At 49.9% G+C, this 24,312-nt stretch overlaps 1 protein-coding gene across 19 annotated transcripts in view; it reads left to right on the top strand.

Annotated features, from left to right (window-relative positions):
* PTPRS (protein tyrosine phosphatase, receptor type, S) overlaps positions 1 to 22,698 on the top strand; it is a 219,816-nt gene extending 197,118 nt beyond the window's left edge. For 13 of the 19 annotated variants that reach the window (XM_014952826.1, XM_014952827.1, XM_014952825.1 and 10 more), the window contains 13 exons: positions 1,593 to 1,640; positions 6,449 to 6,546; positions 9,182 to 9,305; positions 12,410 to 12,585; positions 13,149 to 13,268; positions 13,465 to 13,619; positions 15,518 to 15,803; positions 16,280 to 16,458; positions 17,387 to 17,513; positions 17,595 to 17,720; positions 18,709 to 18,863; positions 19,624 to 19,759; positions 20,322 to 22,698. In XM_014952826.1, the coding sequence (XP_014808312.1) occupies positions 1,593 to 1,640; positions 6,449 to 6,546; positions 9,182 to 9,305; positions 12,410 to 12,585; positions 13,149 to 13,268; positions 13,465 to 13,619; positions 15,518 to 15,803; positions 16,280 to 16,458; positions 17,387 to 17,513; positions 17,595 to 17,720; positions 18,709 to 18,863; positions 19,624 to 19,759; positions 20,322 to 20,390 (1,799 nt within the window). In that variant the 3' untranslated portion in view covers positions 20,391 to 22,698. The remainder of the gene's footprint in view (positions 1 to 1,592; positions 1,641 to 6,448; positions 6,547 to 9,181; positions 9,306 to 12,409; positions 12,586 to 13,148; positions 13,269 to 13,464; positions 13,620 to 15,517; positions 15,804 to 16,279; positions 16,459 to 17,386; positions 17,514 to 17,594; positions 17,721 to 18,708; positions 18,864 to 19,623; positions 19,760 to 20,321) is intronic. The other 6 variants (XM_014952832.1, XM_014952831.1, XM_014952835.1 and 3 more) reach the window with 1 other exon arrangement.
* Positions 22,699 to 24,312: the final 1,614 nt, after the last annotated feature.

Raw genomic sequence — 24,312 nt, 5'->3', positions numbered from 1 at the left:
GTTTGTATTTTTTTGCTGTTTTGTGCTTGTTAGTAATGTTTCTGCAGCTCCTGTGTCCCCTTCCCATCCCAGTCCTGTCCTTAGCGTTGTCTGAGTTTTCTTAGGATGAGGCTGGCAAGGCAATAGGAAACCAGAGAGCGGGGGTCTCTGGAGGGAAGCACAAAGGCAGGGGGTTAGAAACATCAAAAAGGGTTAGAAACAACTTGTTGGTATCAGCCCAGGCTTAGGAATGATCGAGTCTCAGCTGGGGGATGGAAGCAGGTTCAATCCAGCGTGGGGGGACTGAATGCAGGGCAGGTCAGCAGCAGTCAGGTCTCTGAATCAGCTCTTACTTGGTGGTGCTCTTGGAGGAGAGTCTGAAGGTGTTTGAGATCTTTTGAATGTCTCCACTGCAGCTCAGCATCAGTTTGTGTTTGGGCCCAGTGTTACACACTGGGTACAAACAGGAGCTCCCTTTGGGAGTACCCAGGTTGGTTTCTGGGTGCTCCAGGTGGTGGTGTGAGATGCAAGAGCTGCCCTCCCCCCTGTGAAACCTGTGCTGAGATAAAAATAAAGACAAAAGGTGGTGGCCATCAGCCTAGCCTGGGTGCTAAGGAGCAGCTGGGGGTGCTGTTCCGCATCCTTCCCTCACTGGGTGTTTGTCCCTGTCCCCCCAGGAGAGCAGAGCCAGCTGAGGGCACTTCCAATCTTGGGTTGACACGGGTGATAGATGAGTGAGTCTGTCTCTGCTGACCCTGCTCTTTGGGTCGTGCTGTACCTCTGAAATCTTGCTCTAAGAGGCTTGTAAAAGGTAGCCAAGGCATGCAAACCTGCCATTAAGGCTCTGCTCAGCAAAGGTCTGCACGTCTCAAAAGGCTGCCCAGATTTGTCTGGTCTAGAAGGACATAGAAAACATCTACACGTAGAAAGATGCTGCCACCTTTATAAGTTTATTTTGCCGAGAGTTTAGCTAGTTTATTCTGCCATGTAGTTTGTAAAGCAGGAAAATCATCTACACGTAGAAAGATGCTGCCACCTTTTCTTTATAAGTTTATTTTGCTGAGAGTTTAGCTAGTTTATTCTGCCGTGTAGTTTGTAAAGCGGGAAAAGGTTTTAAAGGATTTGGGAGAGTCGGTCTCCTGCCTCCCACAGAATTTTGCAGAGAGTTGGGTGAAACTGGAAATGGGTGGAAAATCAGAGCTTGAAGTGTGTTGATGGTGATGGAGAGATTGCGGTGCAGTTTGCAGGGGAAGACTCCACAGGTGTTGTCTGAGTTAAAACCATATGAATTAAACGTGTTGTGGTTTAGAAGAGGGTCTCCAGGCTCTTCTCCAGCCAGATGACCCAGGGTCCAGCCAGCAGAGACGTTTATTCCTGTCCCCAGGAGCAGAATAGAGGGGGGATGTGGGAATGGGAGTGTGTGTGAGCATCTCTGCAGCTCAGAGAGGGGAAGGCGTAGCACATCTTAGACATCCTGTCCTAGCCTAATCAGCACAAAAAAATAACTTTCTTTTCCTCTTCAGATTTATGTTGGTTTTTTGGTTTTTTTATTAGCATGAAATTTTTAAAAAAAGTGTATATTTTATTTATTTTTTTTTTACTGTTTTCTGCAGATTCTGGTCTGAGCAGCCCTCTCAGTGACCCTGAGTTTGACTTTGAAAGTTAGTTGTTTTAAAGGATTTGGGAGAGTCGGTCTCCTGCCTCCCACAGAATTTTGCAGAGAGTTGGGTGAAACTGGAAACAGGTGGAAAATCAGAGCTTGAAGTGTGTTGGTGATGATGGAGAGATTGTGGTGCAGTTTGCAGGGGAAGACTCCACAGGTGCTGTCTGAGTTAAAACCATATTAATTAAACGTGTTGTGGTTTAGAAGAGGGTCTCCAGGCTCTTCTCCAGCCAGATGACCCAGGGTCCAGCCAGCAGAGACTTTTGTCCCTGTCCCCAGGAGCAAAATAGAGGGGGGGATGTGGGAGTGGGAGTGTGTGTGAGCATCTCTGCAGCTCAGAGAGGGGAAGGCGTAGCACATCTTAGACATCCTGTCCTAGCCTAATCAGCACAAAAAAATAACTTTCTTTTCCTCTTCAGATTTATGTTGGTTTTTTGGTTTTTTTATTAGCATGAAATTTTTAAAAAAAGTGTATATTTTATTTATTTATTTTTTACTGTTTTCTGCAGATTCTGGTCTGAGCAGCCCTCTCAGTGACCCTGAGTTTGACTTTGAAAGTTAGTTCCTGTGTGTTTTTGTTCCTGTTGGTTTCATTTTACACTCCCCCCCCATTATTATTTTTATCTCTTCAGTCGCTTTCCTTTCCGATTCTGTTTTGTTCCTGTTATTTTAATATTTTTTTTTTTTTTGCCGAATTCTCTGTGTTCCTGCGGTGTTTGCCCATCTCATCCCTTTTTCTGTGCCATCTGTTTGTCTGAACCGCGCTTCCAGTTTTACAGTATCAAACAACAGGCCTTTTTGCAAGACAAGGGTTGTAGCAGCAGAATAGAGCCCCCCGGTAGCAGCGTGGGACACTGTCTGTCCTTCTGTGTCTCTTTTGCTGTCTCAGGAGAAAGACCTGGCTTCCAAGGCTTCTTTTTCTCCCCGTTGTCGAAGATGTTTTTTCACTTCTGAAGCTTGGCTAAATGTCCCTTGTACTCGTTCGTGGGCAGAGAGTGATCTTTTGTGCTGCGGTGTGTGAGCCTTGTGTGTGTGTGTGTGTCTGTGGTTTTGTCTTTGTTGCTTCGTAACGTGGGGGAAGAGAAAACCAGAGCTGCAGCTGACGATCCCCTCGCTCTTTGGAGAGAGCCACACGGGCACCTTCTCATGTCAGTGGAGGAGAAGGGCTCTTTCCCATCCGTGGCAGGTGCCTGTTCCTTGGCATCGACTCCTTCCAGGAGCACAAAGACCAGCGGCCTCTCCACGGTCCTCCACACCCCCCGGGTGCCATCCAGCCACCACGATTTTCCAAGGAGAAATGGGCTCTGGCCCATGTAGCAGATGTGAGGGTGACGTTTCTGGCGAGTTGGCTGGTGCACAGAGAATCAAGTCTTTTGTGATAAGATTAGAGGGATTCAAGTGATTGAAATGTTAGATGAGACTGGCTCTAAAAGACTTCATCCCCATTAGAAGCCAAGATCCCAGCTTTGCTGGGTGGGTTTGAGTTCTGGGTTTTTTTTTTTTTAATGCTGGGCAGGGAAGGAGATGTGAGGTTTTAGCTGACAAACGTGAAGAATCACAGATGCTGCTCGTGCTTGGAGAAGAAGCGAGGGCTGGGACCCTTTTCTGAATAGTTCAATGCAAATATTGGTCTCTTTGGTAGGACCCTTTTCTGAATAGTTCAATGCAAATATATTTCTCAATGCAAATATATATACTTCCCAATACCTCTTAGGTATTGAATACTCCTGTCGATACGGTCCCAGTCCACCTGCCACCTCCCCTCAACCCCTTTATTGTGATGGAGGAGGTTTGGGGGGGGTTTCAAGCCATGTTGGTCCTTGGCTGAGCCTCAGCCCCCCGTAGTGGTCCCTCTGCCACCCTCACTGCTGCAGGAGGTCTCCCTGGTGGCAGCCCCACAGGGAGGCTGCTGAGCAGAGGAACCTGCCAGCCCTTCCCCTTCATGTCTAAATAAGAGATATTGAATTAAAGCAGACGAAGGAGAAGCTGCTGACGCAGCAGTGCTGGCTGGTACCACCGGGAAGTACCGCTCCTGGCTTGTTTAATGTCAAACTCCTCCTGGATCTTAATGGGAACTCTGATGCACTTGGCATTTTGACCAGGAAAGTGTTTATCGCTGCAGAGGTTTCCGGTCTCCTTTTATTATAAAGTGCCCTAGAAATTGATCCGACAAGGAGATTTCTGTCTTTAACAGCAGCAAAACAAGGCAAGTTCCCATGTGCTCTCAGCCAGGGTCTGTTTGCAGGGGGGGGGAGGTGGGGGCAGGATGTTTCCCAGCACAGAGACAGAGCTGGTTTTAAGGAGCTGGTCACAGAGGATTTTTCCTGGAGCTTTTATGAAGGAAACTTGTGAAATGCCTTCAAGGGGAACGTGCCTTCTCATTCCAGACTGGCACAGTGGGCCTCTCCCATGCAGCCTGCTTGCTCAGAGGGAATGACACATACTGCTCCATGACTTCTAAGCCAAAGAGAATGTGAAGGGTTTTTTTCTTGCTTGCTCATTATTATTAGGTTTTCTAATTGTGGGTGGTTGTTGGTTTTTTTTTCCCTTTTAACCTATGTGTTCATCATTTGGGATTTAATTTGTGGCACTGTGTTTCTAAGCACGCTTCAGCAAATAATCTCTGGCTTTTTGCAGCAGAGTTAGGTGTTGGCAGCCGGACTGAGAGCTGCCTCCCAGCCCGGGGCGGGGGAAGAAGTCAATGAGGGGGGGACCTGCACAGAGCTGGAGGTGGTTTATTGAGTTGCCAGAAGTTGTTCTGAGTAGGGTTTGGCTTTGCTCTAATGCTACAGCTCGAGGTATGTTTGCTATCCTCTTCAGCCCTTCCTTTCAGAGGCAGAAGGACAGACACTGAGTGAGAAGAGTGGTTATAATATTAACTTGGTTTGGTCTCTGACCTCGGGCATCTCAGCCAGCGTGGCCTTCCCGTCCCACGTGGGCAGAGAGAGGACCAGTTCCTCCAAACACCCCCAGTCTGCATCCATTGCTGTGGTACTGGGCTGGACGGCAGCCACCTTCCACTACAGGGTGGGAAGCAAAGGAGAAATCCTTCTCCAGGTACAGTGGGAACAGGACAGCAAGAGACTAACCAGGAGCTTTTCCTCCATGAGGCAGGAGGGGCTTTCTGCCCTGGTGCTCAGCAGACTAGAATGGAGCCTGCGAAGCCTCCAGAATACTTTGGGGTTATTACTGTGGGCTTTTTTGGTCTACTCCCCCCTGCTCCTTCTATTTTCAGCCAGACTTCCTTGTGCTGAAAATAGATGTGTAGATAGCTTAGGAGAAACCTGTTGGGGTGGTGGCTCAAATCCCCACTCTGTGGCAGACTCGTCCTGTCCCCAGGCCTGGGGGAGGCAGCATCTCTCCAGAAGTCACTGTAAAACTGAGGATGTCATGCTTGCTTTGCCATCTGTGTGCTGAGTTTTCAGAGTATCTGACCATGCTGCTGCCACCGCCGCTGCTTTGTCACACACCCAACACCCACGGGGCTCGAAATTCTCCCTGGCTTCCATCTCTTCTCCACTCCTCTCCTTCTCATTGTGGGCACTGCCCAGGGCTTCTGGACATGCTGCTGTCCTCGCCTCTCCACCGGGATGGGCTGGCAGGCGGCATGGGAAGCCTTTGGAAAAACATAATCCAATGCAGATGAGCAAAGCACGGAGCGCTTTTCCACCGCCATTTGTAGCGTAGCTGTTTGAGATGATAGGATGGGAAGGATCCCTGCTCTTTCCAGAGCTCCCTCTGCCCCTCTCAGACCACACTTCAGACTGCAAACCCAGTGCTCAGCCCCATTCCTGGCCGAGGTGTGCCTTCAGTCTGACCAGGACATCTCAGAGAAGAAAGAGGCTCATTCCCCAGCAGTTTTTTCTGCCTCAATGTGAGCACAGCGAAGTGTTGGTGAGAATTGGGAGGGCAGCAGGTAAACCAGGGGGGTCACGAGGCATCGGTCTCCCCAGCAAATAGTTTCCCATCCCCTAGACTGTGAAGGCTCAGAGGATCTTTTGCCTCTCCATCACAAAAGGTAATCATCATAGACATAGGGTAATGACCCCCCACCCCCAGGAGAGATACGAGGGGGCCGGTACAGCCCACCTGGAGAAGGGAGGGTGAGGACAGAGCAGCATTGGCCATCTGAGGGCTGTGCTGGAGGAGGAACATCATCCCCCGGTTCCCTGCCTGGTTACACTCTTGGAGTGGGCTGTGCTGGAGGAGGAACATCATCCCCCAGTTTCCATGCCTGGTTACTCTTGGAGGGGCCAAGGTTAGACCATGAGCTCACCAAGGAGCTCACAGAGCCGAGGACAATTCCTGAAAAGCCTCCCCTGCTTCCCCCCATCTGCATTCCCTTCCCCTGCCCCACATCACCACGGTTGGCTGGATCCCTGCCCCTTCCCTTCTTTTGTGTTGGAGTTTGTTTATGATCATTGCGGGTGCTGTAACATTTGCTGCGTAGGTTCCTCTGGCAGCGTTTGCTCATTTTAAGTCCACTATTGGAATCGCTAACACGCATCTGCTCTTCGGATTTTCCTTTTTTGTTTTGCTCTGATTTACACATTGAAAATGGGGCCATCATGGGAACACGCTCATTTTACTGGATTTTTTTTTTATTTCCTTGATTTTTATTTTTTTACTTCCAAGGACACAATTTCGAGCCCTGAATTCTTCTCTTCTAACCTCCCTACTTTCATTGCAGATCTTACATTGTAATTTTTTTTCTTTTCTTGTTTCTTCTTTCTTATGAAATGCGCAACGGTTGTGAATTTTAGCTGTTATTAAATGAGATTCTTTTCCTGCTGTCTTGTCTTTTAGGTATGCTCAGCCACCCACCAATCCCCGTTTCCGAGCTGGCTGAACACACAGAGCATCTCAAAGCTAATGATAACCTGAAATTGTCCCAAGAGTATGAGGTACGAGCGAGAGCGAGTGCTGTGCGTGTTTGTGCAGAGCCAGGGAATTAGGAAATTCAGACAGGGCCCTCATCCAAATAAACATAGCTGCGTTTTAAGGATCTGGTTAGTAGAAATAGAAAGAGCTTTTTATGTATTGAAAATTCAGTATTTGCTCGGTGCTTTGCTGGGTTCAGTTCTAGATCATAAAAAAGGAAGAGGCTTGGTCCGTGAGCCGTTCCTGTCCAAAGAGTGGGCACCTCAGGCAGGGTCTGAGCTCCCTTGGTGAAGGGGATACATTTCTGGAAGGTGGAAGGTGACCCCTCCCAGGATGGGGGTTGTCCTTGGGGTGTCTATGTCCTGCTTCTGGAGAGGACCAAGCCAAGGAATGACATACCAGGTTTAGATAGCTGAAGTTAGGTGAGATGAGCAGTGAGTCCTCCCCAGCTGACGTGTTCAGCAGCCACGGGGCTAAAGCTGAGAAAAGAGGATGATTTGTACCTTCCTTGTCTTGTCTAGGGGGTTTGTGCTCATATTTTCTCCTTCCTGCTGATGTTTGGTTACTCAAATGGGCTCCTGCAGGCAACCAGCTGTGGCTGCTGGACTTGCCTTTCAAATGAGGATCCCAGACTGTAAAATTCCCACTTTGCCGGGGCTGATGGGCCAGGGAAGGCTGAGGGGGGAAGATGAAGAGCGTCATTGCCCCCACGTTAGCACTACGTAGCACGGTGTCCTTGTCACTAGATGGGGAAGGGCTGTGTGTTGCTCCTGTTCACTCGTGGTGTTGTGGTTCCATCAGCACTGGTTAAATCCCAGTGCAAGGACCATCGGTATGTGGGCTGCTTTCACTGCAAATTGAACATACGACTGCGTTTTAAAGACATAAAATGCCCCGATATTTTTAGGCTGATAACTAGTCTAGACCACCTAATTGTTCTTGCAGGCAGAGAGCGAGGGGGTGTTTTCTGAACAAAGGACTAGTTCTGGGATGCTTTCTCCCCAGTCTGCCTTGCAGCCATCGCCAGGTGTGAAGCTTCTCCAGGCTCCGCATCCTCGGAGGGGAGGCTGCACGGGGGAGAAGGCACCTTTGCTCTGCCGGGGTCTTTCACCCCACCTTGGGGCAGAGAGTGGGGAGCAGCAGCCTGTTAATATGTTCAATCCAGATTTCAAAGGCTGATTTGCATAATGCAATATCCCAAGTGCCCTGGCTTCGTTCCAGCCCAGCCTCCTCTAGTGGGAGAGCCAGAGCTAAACAAACATCGCTAATGAAATGAATGCGAGGCGAGATTAGAGGGATAGAGAGCAAACAGACACATTACAACAGTATAAATACCCATTAGTTAGAAACGCTCCGCGGTGAGAGTGCAAGAGGACGTTGGTGAGGGTGGGTTTGGACCGGCCCTGCCGTGTCCAACGGGGCCACGCTGTGCCCAGGGAGCCCTGGGGTTGGTGCAGGCAGGGGAGGGGAGCAGGAGCCCGGCAAGGACCCACTTCTACCAGCCCAAGGGGACAAATCCAGGCAGGCATCTCCTGTCCCCACCAGGCAGGAGTGGGGAGAGGGAGAGAGAGAGCAGCGAAAAACACAGCTCGGCACGCTCCTGCCAAGCCTCCAATTGAGGCAAACCCCTAGGGTTCTGCAAAATGATGAAGGAATTAAGCCCTTGTTTTATTTAATTCTCTGGCTGAGGATTTAGAGGTAAACGTAATTAACCTAATTTCCATATCTGGGACAGCTGGACTTTAGGAAAAAAAAAAAAAAAAAGCAAACCACCAAACCTGGCATAAATCACCAGGACAGGCAGAGAGGATTTTTCTCTCCAGTGCATTTTTGTTGTTTACTCCTTCATCCCTTCTAGGAAAAAGACGTGTTGATTCAGTTTCTTCAGGCCAGGTCCTCACCCCTTCTCTGTTCTCCTCCCACCCTCCCAGCAGGCAGCTCCCTGCCCCTTCCAGCCTCCCGGGGTGCTCTCCCTTCCCTCTGTGCTGGGGGACCTTGGGCACTGAGTCTTTGTGGTCCCGAGTAGTGCTGTTTGTGCTGTCTCTGCTCTTCACAGAGCAGCCCCGTCCCCTTCTGCTGCCCATGACACCGAGGGTTTTCCCTGCTGTTTCATATCCCTCTTGCACACCTGGTTATAAACCCTGTCCTGGTTTAAATACCTTCTTTCCCAGGTATTAGTACTCACCAAGACACTGGTATGTTTATGCTCTTTTAATCATTGTTTAGTTTAACCGTGCACAGATTTAGCCTCTTCATCATTTCATAAATACATCCTGATGTGATCGTTCCTGTTCCCTCCCAATTGCCAGCCGTTAATCAGTGTCGGTGCCGCCGGGCTGTAACGAATCCCGTGCAGCCTGGGCAGAAGCACGACCCAAGGCCTCTCTATTGCAGCCTGAAACTGCACTGATGCTTTTGCCACTGGGTTGCATTGCATCGTGCCAGGGGGGGAGTTACCTCAGGTCCCCTCTCTGGGTGTGCTGGGGGCCATGGGAGATGGGACGTGAGCTGCAAAGATCGGTTCTTGAGGGTGAATGCCGTGTCCCTCAGCTAGATCTTCAGAGCCACCATCCATCCCGTGCAGAGCAAGGTATTCAGAGCTTGATTTGCTGCTTTTCTCCTCTCTGACTCTTCTGTTTTCTTTCCCGATCCCTCCAGTCCATTGACCCTGGCCAGCAGTTCACCTGGGAGCACTCCAACCTGGAAGTGAACAAGCCCAAAAACCGTTATGCGAACGTGATTGCCTACGACCACTCGCGCGTCATCCTGCTGCCCATCGAAGGTACTGTGGCACCCCTGCCCCTGTGTGTCAGGCTGAAACTGCTGCAGGGAAACGTACTGCACCCCCCCTTCCCCCCTTCCTCTTCCCCTCTATTGATATTCTTCTCTTAACATCTCCTGGGAGCATAGCAGGCGGGAGATACCTCTGTAAACCAGGCATTTGTTAAATTCTGGTGACTGACATATTCCCTGGAGCTGCAATCTCTCATTTCAAGGGCTGGTTTATCAAGAAGCTGTCTTTGCTTTACTTGGAGATCCCTGCTTGATACGTTTCTGACTAAGGGGAAGAATTGGGACCACATAGTGCTTCAGAGAGAGCGGGGAGGGGGCGGGGGGTGGCAGGAACGTGGAGCGTATCCGTAGGGCGGGTGAGCGAGAAGCAAGCACGGGGCTAATTGTACGAATGGGAGCGCCAGCAACGTAGCAGAGACGTGGCTGCTGAGCTTTACAGACATACAGATCACTTGATATGCTGCTCCCGCTGCTGTCCTGGCCCCTAAAAGGCTGAGAATAAGAAGGGGTTAGTGTAGGCCTGGTAGGTCATAAATTGTTTCCTTGAGCTTCTTACGCGAGTGACGGTGCAGGCGGAAAATTTACATTAAATATCCCGACTTGTGGCTCTTGACAGAGTTGTTCTGGTGCAGGCTCGGGTAAGAGGGGCTTTTGGTGGAGAGGAGATGGAGTTTAACAGGGCACCTGCCTTGGTTGCTGCTGCTGAGATAACATTCGCGGTTCCTCGGCTCGGGCTGTGTGTGGCTGTGCCGCACAGATAAAGTATTTAAGGCCAATCTTGCCTTGCCAAGAGCTGATCATCTGAGCAGAGAGGATACGGGATGTCCTAATAACCCCCTGGCGAATGTAAAGGTTAATTCAGGGGCCTTCGTGACAAGGGAATTGCTGGAATAATCTCCCTCTGCTGAGGTGACTGTGAGGGACACGGGAAGAGCTGGTCTGAGGTAACAGCAGATCACGGTGATTTGCCAAAAAGCTGCTCAAATCTGGATTGGTCTCGTCTGCCATTAGAGGATTTTAAACATTCCTCATTGTGAAGATGACTGTGTTCTGGCTTGTTTTTCTTCTGAGATTAATATTGGATGAGCCAAGGAAAGCAAAGTCTTTTAGAAGTTGCCTTGTCATTCAAGGGAGGAGAGACGAGCACAAGTGTGGAAATGAAGGACACTTTGGGCTGGTCTTGGCTCTTGGGGAAGCAGGAGGATGGATGCAGGCAGGTGGCATCGTCAGGGACTGATGGGGCAAGTATCATGGGCCAAGGTTTAATTTTCAAGCATCTGAGAGGTTCTGACACATCTTGGCTGGTGTGGTCCTTCCTACCAGGCTGTATTTTATGCTGAAGGCTGGAAGATGAAAGGAGTTGGAAGAATTAGTTGTTGCTTTCTCTTTGTTTTAAATCTGGGTTTGTCAAGGCTGCGGATTGTCACTGTCTGCTTGGTCAGGAAGAAGTAGTAGCTTTAATTCCGTGACTTCTCTGTAACTGGGCCTGTCACACGGCGAAACATTGCGGGAGCTCACGGCCACCATTTTAAATTACAGAGGGGACCCGAGGGGGCCGGAGAGGAGATTAATTCCGGAAGCTCAGCCTTGATCGCGTTCCTGCTGCCGCTGCACAGCCGCCTTCCCTCCTGAAATTTCAGTTTGGGAAGGAAAGGGGGGCAGGGAACCCTCCAGAAATTTAATCAAAAGCCATTTCTACCAGCAGCTGAAATTACCGAGTACCCTTGAGGCCTGGCAGGCAATTCAGCGTGGATTGCGCCTCGCCAACGGGAGCAGCGATGTCTATTGCCACGGCAGGATGAGGACTAGCAACCCAATTTCATATTGGGACCGCTCCCCAGCCTTGGCTCCCCCTCGAGACACGAGTTAAGCGTTCTGTACCGAGTTAATCATAGGTTACCACAAACCTGCCAGCCTTGCCAGCCGCTCGGCTGTAATTAGGAACGGGCCGGGTCGCCAAACAGCGCGGCTCCTCCGTGCCAACCTGGGAGCTCTCAAAAGCTCAAACCTGAACGTCGGCCCTTGCCAGTGTCCATTTTAACTTCAGAGCAGTTCTCTCCCGCCGCGTCCCCATCACCCTCTTCACGCTGGCAGCACCTCCTGCCATTCACATCAAACCCCTCGAGCAAGGACACAGGCGAAGCAGCTGTAACTCAATAGCCTGTAACTCATGCGAAGAGGGGGGAAATAAAAAAATCCCCACTCCTAAAAATGACAGCGGACAATTTAAAGCAAGTCAAAGAGGCTGTAATTTCAAAGTCTTTACTGGCTGAATCAAGCCTGGTTTTATCCCTTGCTCTGTCCAGCTGTAGCTCCCTGCCTGGGCTGAGGCTGTGCATCCACCGGGTGCGTTTGCTGCCCAGACTCTGGGTGATCCTGGGACAAGGACTTGGCCGTGTCCTGTTTGAGAGCAGTGAAGCAAGAGCCCTAAGCTAGGACTTCTGCACCTATTAGCAACACTAGTAAGAAGACCATGGTTTCAAGGCTTGAAGGCTTGATTGATCCGGCATCTCGAGCCGGATGCTCGAGAGCGAGCCATGTCATAGAGGTACTTCCCTCCAGACCCCCACTCCCCACCCTCTGTGGGGACTGGGGATGAAATGCTGGTGTACGTGGATCCTGGGGTGCTGTGTGGCTCCAGCACCTCTTCCTCTGCCTGTGAGCCCAGTTTTTGGATGGAGCTGCTTTCGTGCTCCCCCTCCGCTTGGCACCCTGTCCCCGAGGCTCAGCCCTCCTTGCTTTCCCTCTGGAAGAAGTTGGACTTAGGGTTCTTTGACAGTTGGACAAGATGATCTTTAAGGTCCCTTCCAACCTAGAAGATTCTGTGATTCTGTGATGTTGTCTCTTAAATAACTCCTTGCAAAAGACACTAGTCTCCCTGCAATGCAGACCTTTGAGGCAGGATCTTTAGCTGGGAAGAACTTGCAAAGAGCCTGTTATTCCCGGCTGTGATTCTACCCCACAGACCATGAAGGCTCAGCTGGTTTTGCAGGAGAATTCTCTCTAACAATGTTCCTGCAAAGATCTCCTGGTGTTTCCAACTACATCAAGTCCTGCTCCGTCCACTAACTGGCTTTTTCTGATGTAATCCAGGAATTGTGGGCAGCGATTACATCAACGCCAACTACATCGATGGCTACCGGAAGCAGAATGCCTACATTGCCACCCAGGGGCCTCTGCCAGAGACCTTTGGAGACTTCTGGAGGATGGTGTGGGAGCAGCGTTCAGCTACTATTGTTATGATGACTAAGCTGGAGGAGAAATCACGGGTAAGACGCATGAGAGGGATGACTGGTTAGTCATAATCCCGGGGGATTGGAAGGTAGGGCTGGGGAACTGCAAATCCCTTTGATCTGCAGCCCACGTCGCTGTCAGTGGGGGATTTCTGCCTGCTTTGCCAGCACCCTGAAAGTTCAGTGATTCGGTGCTTTTAAAAAACACAAACCATTCACCCTGGAAAGCTGCAGCTTCCTTTGCAGCTCCAAGAGAAGAGGATGCTCAATCCCTTCGCATGCTTTGTAGGTCTGTCTCGGAGTTAATCATGTGGCAAGTTTCACATTCAGTTCTCTTGTTTAACAAGCCCCAGTACATTCCCTCTAATCTTCAGGATCATTCCAGTCTATTGTCTACATGATTGATGTGGTGCATCAAAGCCTGTGCTTAGTCAGGAGGAGCTTTTTCATGCGGGGTCTGTCCTGGTTCCCTGGAAACATATTTCTTGCACCTTCCCTCCCCTTTGCGACCTGGCCAGCTTCACCTGTAACATCAGGGCAGAGCTTTCACTGCAGCACAGGGTTTGTTCCAGTGGTTTCCAATCCCTCCTGTCTTCCAGATAAAGTGTGACCAGTACTGGCCGGGCCGAGGTACCGACACCTATGGAATGATTCAAGTGACGTTACTCGATACCATTGAATTGGCCACATTCTGCGTCCGAACGTTCTCCCTCCATAAGGTGAGCTTTGTCCCACTCCTGGTTTTGCCCCAGAGCTGGGTTTTGGCACAGGCTCCTTACCCAGGGTATGGTGTTGTGTAGCTGGGTTTTGGCACAGGCTCCTTACCCAGCACAGGGTAAGGTGCTGTGCTGGTACCTCACCTTACTCCTGGTGCTGGTACCTCACCTTACTCCTGGTGCTGGTCTGTCTTTGCAGAATGGTTCCAGTGAGAAGCGGGAGGTCCGTCAGTTCCAGTTCACAGCGTGGCCTGACCACGGTGTTCCCGAGTATCCCACCCCGTTCCTGGCTTTCCTGAGACGGGTGAAAACCTGCAACCCCCCTGATGCTGGTCCCATCGTGGTGCACTGCAGGTACTGATCTCCTTCACTTAATTCTTGCACGGGGCCATCTCCAAGGGAGGCAGAAGCTCAGTAGGATGTTGAGTTGCACCAGGGAGACCTGTACAGTCTCCCAGAGAGCACCCAGCAGAGAAGAGCAGTAACGTGGATTCCCAGCCAGCATCTGAGGAGGATACTTGGGGTTTTCGTTGAGTGCAGAATTTCCTGAGATGGTTTAGTTTGCACCAACTCAGATGTCGTTGGGAACGGGAAGCACCCCGTGCTCTCCCGGTGTCTGGTTCTGTGTGTAGGGGCTGTTTCTTGTCACAGCAGGAAGGAGGAAGATGGAGTGTGACCCAAGAAGCTGCTCGGTGTTGCTGCCTCAGCTGTCAAAGGCAGAGCTGAGAGCGATTGAAAGGGGGGTTTGAGTGCTGCAGCCGTTCTGATAATGACAAACTGAAGGCCCCTATGGGCAGGCAGCGTTCCCTAATTCAATTTACAACCCAAGGAGGAACGCGCGCAGCCTCAACTTCGATAAATCCCTGTGTTCCTCAGGAGGGTGTGGAGGAGCCCGCAGGTTCCTCGGCTCTGAGGAAAGACATCTGAATTTTAGAGGCTGCTGGGGGAAGCTAATCCTGCCTCTCCTAGAGGATGCCATTTAAACAGTCTTTGTAAGTGGGCAACTTATCACTAACCTTGCAGATGGCAATTATCGTGCACCTCTCAGAAAATGAATAAAGAGAGCTGTCAGCTCATGACGTGCAGGAACCAGCTCCCAGATCAGCTGCTAAATTCGTGCCAAAGCTCCAGTCACCTGCTTGGTTCAGGTGTGAGGCAGTCTAATTAACAAAGATCAAGGGGGCTTTGTGAAAAAAAGGGACTGCGCTGGAATAGTAAAAGGAAACCCTTTATTAGCAGTGGCAAATGCACGGCCCCACAGAGCCCTGCTGATTCACAAGTGCCATTACACACGAGTTTGATGTTACCTCGATGCGCAAAAACATTTAGGAAAAGAGGTGACGCATGTTATTCATTACAACATCAGTAGTTTCTCAGCTGCTGAAAGATCCGAGTGATTAAACGTGCTTTTTAAGCCCTTAGATGGTGCAGCCTTTTGTTCAAGCCTAGAGCCCCCCAACCTAGAATTGTCATAATTGTGTGTCTGCCAGGAAAGCGCTCATTCCTGGGGATGTCACTGATGACGAGGCAGGAGAAAGGGGGCAGATCAGTACAGAGGGGCAAAAGGCACGTCACCAGAGGCACCTTCTCATCTTCTGTCCTGTCCTCGGGTGACATAAGCCCAAACTTGATTGGGGAAGCTTCTGTTAAACTGAGCTGAGACTTGAAACAAACCTCTGCCTGTTGTGGATTCTTTGGGTCTGAGCCCCTGTACTTCTGTGACCAGATGAAGATCTACTGAAGATGAGGGGTTTGGCAGCACTGGCCCAGGTGGGGCTTGGATAAACACCTCTCTAGTTCCAGTGCATGCTTTATGGGCTCATGCAGCAGTGACTTTATAGTGCCACTGTCCCCAGCCCTCCAGCACAGTCGAGCAGCACGCCGAGGGGAGTGGGCAGTAGCACTCACCAGCACCAGTTCCATCAGGCAAGTTCCTTTAATACAATAAAATTTCTGAAGCAGCTGGATTTGTGAAACCCACGCAGTTGGTTGGGGGGTTTGCCAGGAATCCCTTTGCCTGGGTCCATCAGTAGCCGCGTTCACAAAGTGTTGGTTCCTTCCCAGTGACTGAGCGAGCGCGGTTGTTGTTCACTCTCTGCCTTGTGCATCTGCTCCCACCCTGTGTTTGCTGCTGGTTGTGCCAGTGGGAACATCCTCGTGCGTGGGTGGCCTTTTGGAATATCTTTCTGCAGTGGCAGAACAGTCCAGTGCTTCATTGCTACATTTATTTCCCCCCCAACTTTTCTCTCCAGTGCGGGCGTTGGCCGGACCGGCTGCTTCATCGTGATCGACGCCATGCTGGAGAGGATAAAACACGAGAAGACGGTGGACATTTACGGGCACGTCACCCTCATGAGGTCACAACGCAACTACATGGTCCAGACAGAAGACCAGTACAGCTTTATCCACGATGCCTTGCTGGAGGCTGTCGCTTGCGGCAACACAGAGGTCCCGGCGCGGAACCTCTACACCTACATCCAGAAACTGGCACAGATCGAAGTCGGGGAGCACGTGACGGGCATGGAGCTGGAGTTCAAGGTACTGGGAGATGCTGGAATGGGGGCAGCAGTCACTGGGGAAGGCTCTGTATTCCTCGCAGAGCTTTGTTCTGCTGGCACTCGTGCGTGGCAGGGAGCCTTTATACGGCTGATGGGAGCTTTTTGCTTCCATGTTAGAGAAGTAATTACTTTTCTGACTTAGGCTACTGCAGTTCCCAGGGGAGAGAACTACCTGCCGCTGCAGGAGGCTTCTCTGGTCATTTCAAATCCAGATTGAATTTGTTCACTCTTTAGATTGGGTTTTTAAGCTGCTTTTTTTTATATTTATTTTTTTTTTCCCTTTTAAAGTTTTGCTGGGGTAATGGTCTCGCACTAGTCCCCACCCCCAATAAAAAGGAGGGCACACAAGGCAGAACAATGTGGTGGAACGCAGAGGGCAAGTGAAGTGGGCTGCCATAGGGCCCAAGGAAAAAAAAAATGGCTTAAAAATGGTTGTGCCTCTGCTTTTGCCTCCAGCGACTCGCCAACTCCAAGGCCCACACCTCCAGGTTCATCAGCGCCAACCTCCCGTGCAACAAGTTCAAGAACCGCCTTGTCAACATCATGCCCTACGAGACCACGCGGGTCTGCCTGCAGCCCATCAGGGGGGTGGAGGGCTCAGACTACATCAACGCCAGCTTCATCGATGGCTACAGGTAAACGGCACCTCCAGCCCCACTCAGTCACGTTCTCTGTGTGTGACTCTGAGGAGACAGAAGTACAAGGGATGGATTAGGTCTTATCACAGGAATTCTCTTGTTCTGGCCCATCCTGCACGCAGTGGGGCAGTACTAGAGGTAAATTCCCTCTTGCTGATGGCCAGCAACCCACAGACAGATGCAAACACAGACTCCTGCTAAGCTTTAGTCTCTGTGCTCTTAAAATTACTTACTCACCTAAGGCAAATCAAACCCTTCTCCAGCTGCAGGGCCTAAACATAGAGTGTCGGTGAGGGGGTGGATTTTGCCATTGGGAGGTTTCTAAAAACAGATTAGCCTTTTTATTACTTCAGTGATTTGGGGACGTCACAATTCTGACGGCTTCCCACCAGCAACACATGCCACGTGCTCCAGCCCCAGGAGCTGCAGCCTCTGCTGGGGTGCTCAGAGCTGGAGACCAGCTTGAAGCTGAGCCCAAACTGGGGGAACAAAGTGACTCCATGTGCACGATTCCTCACCCCCAGGTGCGTGTGCCAGTCCTGGCCCTGGCACCAGCATTAGGGCATCTCCATCCCTGGCGGTTGGATTCTTGATGCTACTCAGGCCCAGAAAACATGGATTCTGGTTCTGAGACTCCAGCACACCACATGCTACACCTTCTTTCTTATAGGATCTCATATTAGATTAATCTGGATTTACCTTTGGAAATGGTAATTAGAGGAAGTTTCACCTTGGCTTTTTGGGGGTTTTTTTGGCCCATTAACACCAAAGACACCTCCTCCCCCTTCAGACCTTGCGCTGTTCTGGTTCTTCCCCATTTGTTTTCCTACTCTCCAGTTTTTCGGTGTGTTTCCTGAAGCTTCTGCCCAAGCAGTTCTCCTCACCCCCCCCTTTGACTCCCCCGTTGTGTTTGGCTCTGTTCCAGACAGCAGAAGGCGTACATCGCTACCCAGGGGCCGCTGGCGGAGACCACCGAGGATTTCTGGCGGATGCTGTGGGAGAACAACTCCACCATCGTCGTGATGTTGACCAAGCTTCGCGAGATGGGGCGGGTGAGTGTGTGCTAAGGACAAGCCTTGGGGGGGAAAGCTACAGGACAAGGACTAACGGAGACCTTTCTGTCCCCTTGGCAGGAAAAGTGCCACCAGTACTGGCCAGCGGAGCGCTCTGCCCGGTACCAGTACTTCGTAGTAGATCCCATGGCTGAATACAACATGCCCCAGTACATCCTGCGAGAGTTCAAGGTCACCGATGCCAGGGTGAGTGGGTGCTGCCCAGTCTGGGCTTGGAGGGTTGGAACTGGGGTGGTTCAAACCCACGATCAGGAAGGTGACCTACAGAAAACAAGGGAATTTGGCATGTTTTGGCTCCCATAAGAAAGAGTGAGGTGTAAACTCTGTGAAAGTCTGGGATTATCAGCTCAGTCGTGCCGAGGAACAGAACACACCAACACAGATAGATTATGCTTTAATACATCTTCTTACAAATTGAAAGTACTTTTCTACCCTCTGCTCAGTAATGACAGTAGTGAGTCACTTCGTTAGAGACGTGCCCAGCTTTTGGTTTTACTTACAGCTTATTGAAAGTTGATGAAAGCAGAAAATAGTATCCCCCAAACAGCTAATAAAAACACAGACCAGCAAAGGATACGCTGCAGGAAATATGCTCTTCTCCTCAGGCTTTAAGAGGAGCCACCGTTACTCATAATAATACTCAAATAATCTTAGATTCCATGTCAGATTTCTCCTCTGAAGGAATATTTCAGTACCTTCTGAAATTTGTTTAGCAAATGTAACCCTCACTCTCAAAGTAGAGTCTTTGGAGGCTGCCAGTGTTATAGAAGCTGATAACTCTATTGGCAAGGTTGGGAAGGAGGATGCCTCATCAGTCCTGCTAGAACAAGATTTATCTTCCTGTCAGCTGTAATTCTGACACCCTGGCAACTCTGTCTCAAGATTGATAGAGAGGCCGTAACCTCACCTTGAAGGTTCCTTTGCTGAAGGCTCCATCTGTGCAGCCTCCGCCGTGGTGGAGATCTCTGCTGAGAGCCACAAACATCAGCTGCAGCACGAGCAGCTTCAGCATTAGACAGAGAAAATACATCCATTTGCACTTGATTATAACACCAAGTTGGGTCTTTTCGTGCCCTTTAATCAACTAGCAACAAAATGGGGGATTTTTTTTTTGTTTTTTGTATTTCGTATCGCAAATACAAAATGTTCTAAATATTCCTGTTTTCTCCCCCAGGATGGTCAGTCACGAACTGTCCGTCAGTTCCAGTTCACTGACTGGCCAGAACAAGGTGTGCCAAAATCAGGAGAAGGTTTTATCGATTTCATCGGGCAGGTACATAAGACCAAGGAGCAGTTTGGGCAGGACGGCCCCATCTCTGTCCACTGCAGGTAAGCAGGTGGAAACACCAAATTCAGCTGAGGATGCAAATGAGCAGAAGGAATTAAAATCTTACCAATATCTCCCTCCTTTCCTACCCCCTCTTTGCAGGGGGGTTTCTTGGGGGTGTCTGGAGGTGGGGGGTGCCAAATGCTGTTGCTTCTCCGAACCGAACTCCCCTCCCTTCAGACCTGGGCACTGTCCCCCCCTCTGAGCCTTTGTATCTGGGGGTGAGGTAGGAGGAGATGGGAACCACAGTGTTAATCCATGTTTGACCTACAGGATTACGAGTAGTTTTTACCAGTCTTAGCCCAGTTCTGCACCTCTAACACTGCTGGGTTCTGATTGCTGGTACAGGAATTGTACCTCCCTACCCCTGGGGATATCCCCAAGGGATGGTGCCTCCCTACCCCTGGGCAGCAGGGGGATGACACGTTCTTCAAATTATTTAATTTAAAACCTTAATGTTATGTATTACTATTAATTTTCACACTGAATGCTGTTTACCACTGCTCAAAGCTTTTAATATTTTTTTTATTTTGCTTCCTCAAACATTTGTTTGGGTCACACACTTGGGCAGTTTTACTGTTTCCTACCTCCTGGAGGATCGACCGAGGCTCCCCAATTCTAATATGTCCATGATTGATTCTATGATTGATTCTATGTTCATAAGACACATTAGACACAGCTCAACCCTCAGCATTCAGAGAAGCTAATTTACATTTGAATATTGTAACATACAGTTTCCTTTTTCCCCTCTCATCCCCTCAGCGCTGGCGTGGGCAGGACCGGAGTGTTCATCACGTTGAGTATCGTCCTGGAGAGAATGCGTTACGAGGGGGTTGTAGATATTTTCCAGACAGTAAAGATGCTGCGAACACAACGACCTGCCATGGTGCAGACAGAGGTAAGGGGCAGTGGGGAGCAGTTCCAGGGGTGGCACAGCAAAGAGAACTGTCTGAGTGGCCTTTTCCCTTCCCAGCCACTCCCACAGCCTCGGCTGAAGGTCACTCAGCAAGCCCAGGCTGATCTTAACTAAGTAATAACAAAAATAATAATAAAAAGAAGTCCCATTCCCTTCCCAGCCACTCCCACAGCCTCGGCTGAAGGTCACTCAGCAAGCCCAGGCTGATCTTACCTAAGTAATAAAAAAAAAAATAATAATAAAAAGTCCCATGGTTATAAAGTCTCTTAAAGATTCCATCCCAGTCTGCCAGCCCCGACTCTTGCCTCGTCCCCACCTTTGAGCTCAGGGGGACTCACCTGCCTCGAAATGCAGCCCCCAGACGGGGTAGTGGTGGGATGAGGCACCAACAACAAAGGGATGGGATTTCCCTTCCCAGTGGTTCGCAGCTCTTTGAGAATAAAAGAGCCTGTTCCTGCCCAAGCAGATGCCAGCAGGAAGGCAGGGGGGGGATCCTGAAGAGCTGTTTCAAGGCTCTGAAGCTGGTTCTCTTTGCTGTTGGCAGGACGAGTACCAGTTCTGTTACCAGGCGGCTCTGGAGTATCTGGGAAGTTTTGATCACTATGCAACATAAAAAGCCATCCGTTGTGCAGACTCTACCAACCACTTAAGTCCTGGAAGGCCTCTTTTGACCCAGGAGGAGCGCTTGAACTTAACAAAACTGAATCAGAAGAAGTACCTTTTCATCCGGACAATGCATTGGGGAGCAGGGGGAAGGAGTGAGAGGAACACCCCTTCGGGAACTCCATGGTGTAACCTGGACCGTGAAGAGGCAGCTCAGGAGAATTGCTGAAGGACTGCTTTAAGTGGTGAACTGCTCTTGTTACCTCAAGTGGTGTTCGCTGTGGAGGACGTTATGGACATCATGAAACAGATCCAAAAGCTAAAACACACCTTGCGAAACGTTGCGGCTGGAGAAGGGAAGGAAACTCGACTTTGGTTACATCATTAGAGTTCAGTTTATTTACTAATATAGTTGGCAGTCTTTAAAGGAAGTCACTTGCAGAATTGAAGGTGTTCTGTAAAAGATAAGAAAAGGAAGTAAATCTCAACACCTGGGCAAACTTAGGGTCAGGAGTTCTTCTAGCTGGAGTCTTAATAACCTCAGTGTCAACAGTGGGATGATTCTGGGCTCACAGGCACCTTGCAAACAGCGTTCACGGAATGCCCCTGCCACGCGAGAGGTTTTATAGCTCACATTTTGAATACTTGGAACATTCCTCATTTCTTCTAATTCCAAAAATTTATTTTTTAGGATATTTAAAATTCTAGCGAAAGAGAGAGATCCAACCCCCAGCCCTGGCTGGTGTGGCCCCCTCCCCTCACACACGCCGGGACGGGCAGAGGCAGCAGCTTCCCCTGGGGTTGGCTTCACCCACTGCCCCTTCCCTTCCCCCTTTTCAGCACATCCAGCTTTCACAAAGGCATTAATTTGAGCAGTGGTGGGACCCCCCCAAAAAGAAAGGCAGCCCCTTTCCCATCCTCTTTGCACATTCACCCCCGCCAGCCCCCGCTGCAGGAGCATCTCTCTGAAAGGAGCCCCTAAGAAATTGATTTCCAGTAGCCACCTGCTGCTGGCTGCTAGCCCTCACCTCTGGCCACAGCAGCTCCAGGAGGGAGGCAGAGATTCCCTCAGGACTGTCCCGGTGCCAGGTCTCAGCAGGCTCCTGGGCAGAGCGACGAACGCGCCCCCGCTGTACAAATACCTGGGAGAGATCGAGTCAGATGCATTCAATGGCAAATACTGTGAGTGGCTTTCTTTAAAGTATCGATGTAACTGTAACAAGTGACATTACCTTTTTTTTAAATAGTGTATTTTTTCCTTTTTTTTTTTTTAAAAAAAAAAAAAGACAAAGAATATCAGTCAATGAATTTAAAAGAAAAAAAATTTGCTTATTTGTTCATATTATGTTCAAAGACAGTCTATTTTTTCACTGTAGAAATGTTACGTGTAATGGCTGTGATATATAAAAATGCAGTGCAAATTGCTACTTCTACATATTGCTTTTCTACCATTTAAAAGGTTTAACTTGCTCATGTAAGAACAAAATGTCCTTTCTGGATTTGGTTTTTTGGTTGGTTTTTTTTTTCTTTTTTTTGGGTTCTTTTCTTTTAAATCACAGACATATCAGGTGTCCTGGGCAGGGTGGGAGGGGAGCACGGCCCCGGCCGGGTTGGCGGTGCCACCCGGTGCCATCCCTGGCTGCGGTGCCCGCTCTTCACCGGGGCTGGGGGTGAACAGGGCGATGACACAGCGGTGTCTGAGGGTGCCTGGAGGCAGAGAGATGGTGATTTCGGGGCTGTGGGCACCCGTTGGGGCACACACCAACTGTTTGTATCATCGAAGGTGCGTTGTAGGCAACACCCCAGTCTGTCCGTGCGCTGGGTTGGAGGGTTAATGCTCTGGCAGATGTGCAGGGAGAGTTTTCTTGCAGAGGACAAGGTGTCTGGGATGAGATGCGCTGCCCCCAGCACTGCCTGCCTGGGACTTTTCCTTTGGTTTGTTTTTTTTTTATTATTATTTTTCTAGAAGGGGTAAATCATGGCCATCAAGTGCTACCCAGAAAACCCCACAACAATCTATTTCCTGTCTTTAACTGAAAACAGAAAAAAAAGAAGAAAAAAAAAAAAAAAAAGAAACGAACGAAAGGCTTCTTCAAGATTTTACTTCTTATTTGTGTGAAAGTTGCCCAAAATTTCTAAGTATGTTGCAGCAAAATCTTACTGGACGAGTTGGGGGGAGGGAGGGAGGTTTTTTTCTTTGTATGAGAGCAAAGTGCTGTTGCTTTCACACTGTTATTTCAAACTGAAACAGTAAGTGGTTTTCATACCACTGTGTATGTAGATATATTGACTTTGTATTAAAGGAAGATTGTCTGAAAGGCCGGGCTGCAGCGCTCTTTGTTGGTGGACGTGGGCAAGGAACCAGGCGGTTCCTCCGTGAAACGCAGCGACTGAAAAACCCTTTTGCTGGCGCCCGGGGCCAGGTACCAGGTTGCTCTCCCTCTGCTCTGCTTATGCTCTGGCTAAAAATAGGCCACCTTTACAAGCCAGACATGTGGTTGCAAAGAAACGAGCTCATTTGGAGAAGTTTTGGCCAAATCACTGCAGTGACGCAGGCAGAGGCTTGATGGAGTTCAGCTACAGCCGGGTGGGCTCGGGCACGAGCTGGTGCTGGGAGGGCTGGAGCCCCTCTGCTGGGAGGGGGACTGAGAGAGTTGGGGGGGTTCAGCCTGGAGAAGAGAAGTCTCCGGGGAGACCTTAGAGCCCCTTCCGGCCCCTCAAGGGACTCCAGGAAAGCTGGGGAGGGACTCTGGATCAGGGAGGGGAGCCCTAGGAGGAGGGGGAAGGGTTGGACCCTGAAAGAGGGGAGATGGAGCTGAGCTGTGGGGAAGAAGTTCTTGGCTGTGAGGGTGGTGAGAGCCTGGCCCAGGTTGCCCAGAGAAGCTGTGGCGGCCCCATCCCTGGAGGGGTTCAAGGGCAGGTTGGAGGGGTCTTGGAGCATCCTGGTGTGGTGGGAGGTGTCCCTGCCCAGGGCAGGGGGTTGGAACTGGATGATCTTTAAGGTCCCTTCCAACCTAAACCATTATGTGATTCTACAAGAAGCCGTGGGTGCATGGGTTCTGCCTACCTTGAGGTGTAAAACCTTTGATGATCTCTCTTTCTCCTGACTTGTCCGTGTTTCCCTCCTGTGGAGCGGATCCCATCCCCTTCCCAGCTCCGTCTGGTGCCCAGGAGAGAGGAGGCCACCAACCCCCACTGCCCGGGATGAGGATGGTGGCTCCACAACTGCAGACAAGGGGAAAGAAAAAAAAAAAAAAAATCTCAGTGAAGAACCAGAATGACTCAAAGCAAAAGGCAGCAAAAGGCAAAGGTCCCTTCTGAAGGTCATGGCCACGGCAGAGGGAGATCTCCCGTGTTGCACGGCTGGAGGTTCCCATGTCTGTGTGGAGGGGAATGGTCCAGGAAGAGACCACCAGCAGCATTTTGGTTCAAGCTTAACAGGGGAAAGAAAAGATTAAAAAAAAACACAATAAAAAAGAAAAAAATATCAAGTTATCATAGAACCATGACCAATCATCAGGTGAGCTGTGAGCCCAGGGAATGACATCACCTTCAAAAGGCTGTTACTCCATGTGATGAAGGGGAGGGGGGACACACCAAACAAACATCAAACTGCAACAACCCTGATGGCACAGGAAAAAAGAGGAAAGAAAAAGAAAACAACTCCTGGTTTATAATTGTGCCTCACGTACACCAGTTACCTCCAGGCAGTTATATGAATAGTAATGATTTTTGACTATTCATAATCTCTTGGACTCAAAGATAATTTGTAGCTCCGTGCTCTACAGATCAGCCATGAAGATGGGACAGACACCTCTCACCACCCTCCATCAATCCACGTGTTTGTTTTTGATGCTCGCTTTATTTTATCATTGGAGAACAGAAAGGAAAAACTGATTTTTCTTCCAAGCTCCGTTCATCAGCCTCTTCCC

Source organism: Calidris pugnax, unplaced genomic scaffold (assembly GCF_001431845.1).
Source record: "Calidris pugnax isolate Ruff unplaced genomic scaffold, ASM143184v1 scaffold199, whole genome shotgun sequence".
NCBI lineage: Eukaryota > Metazoa > Chordata > Aves > Charadriiformes > Scolopacidae > Calidris > Calidris pugnax.
The sequence above is the reverse complement of the archived record's forward strand: the minus strand, read 5'-3'. Positions and strand labels throughout refer to the sequence as shown.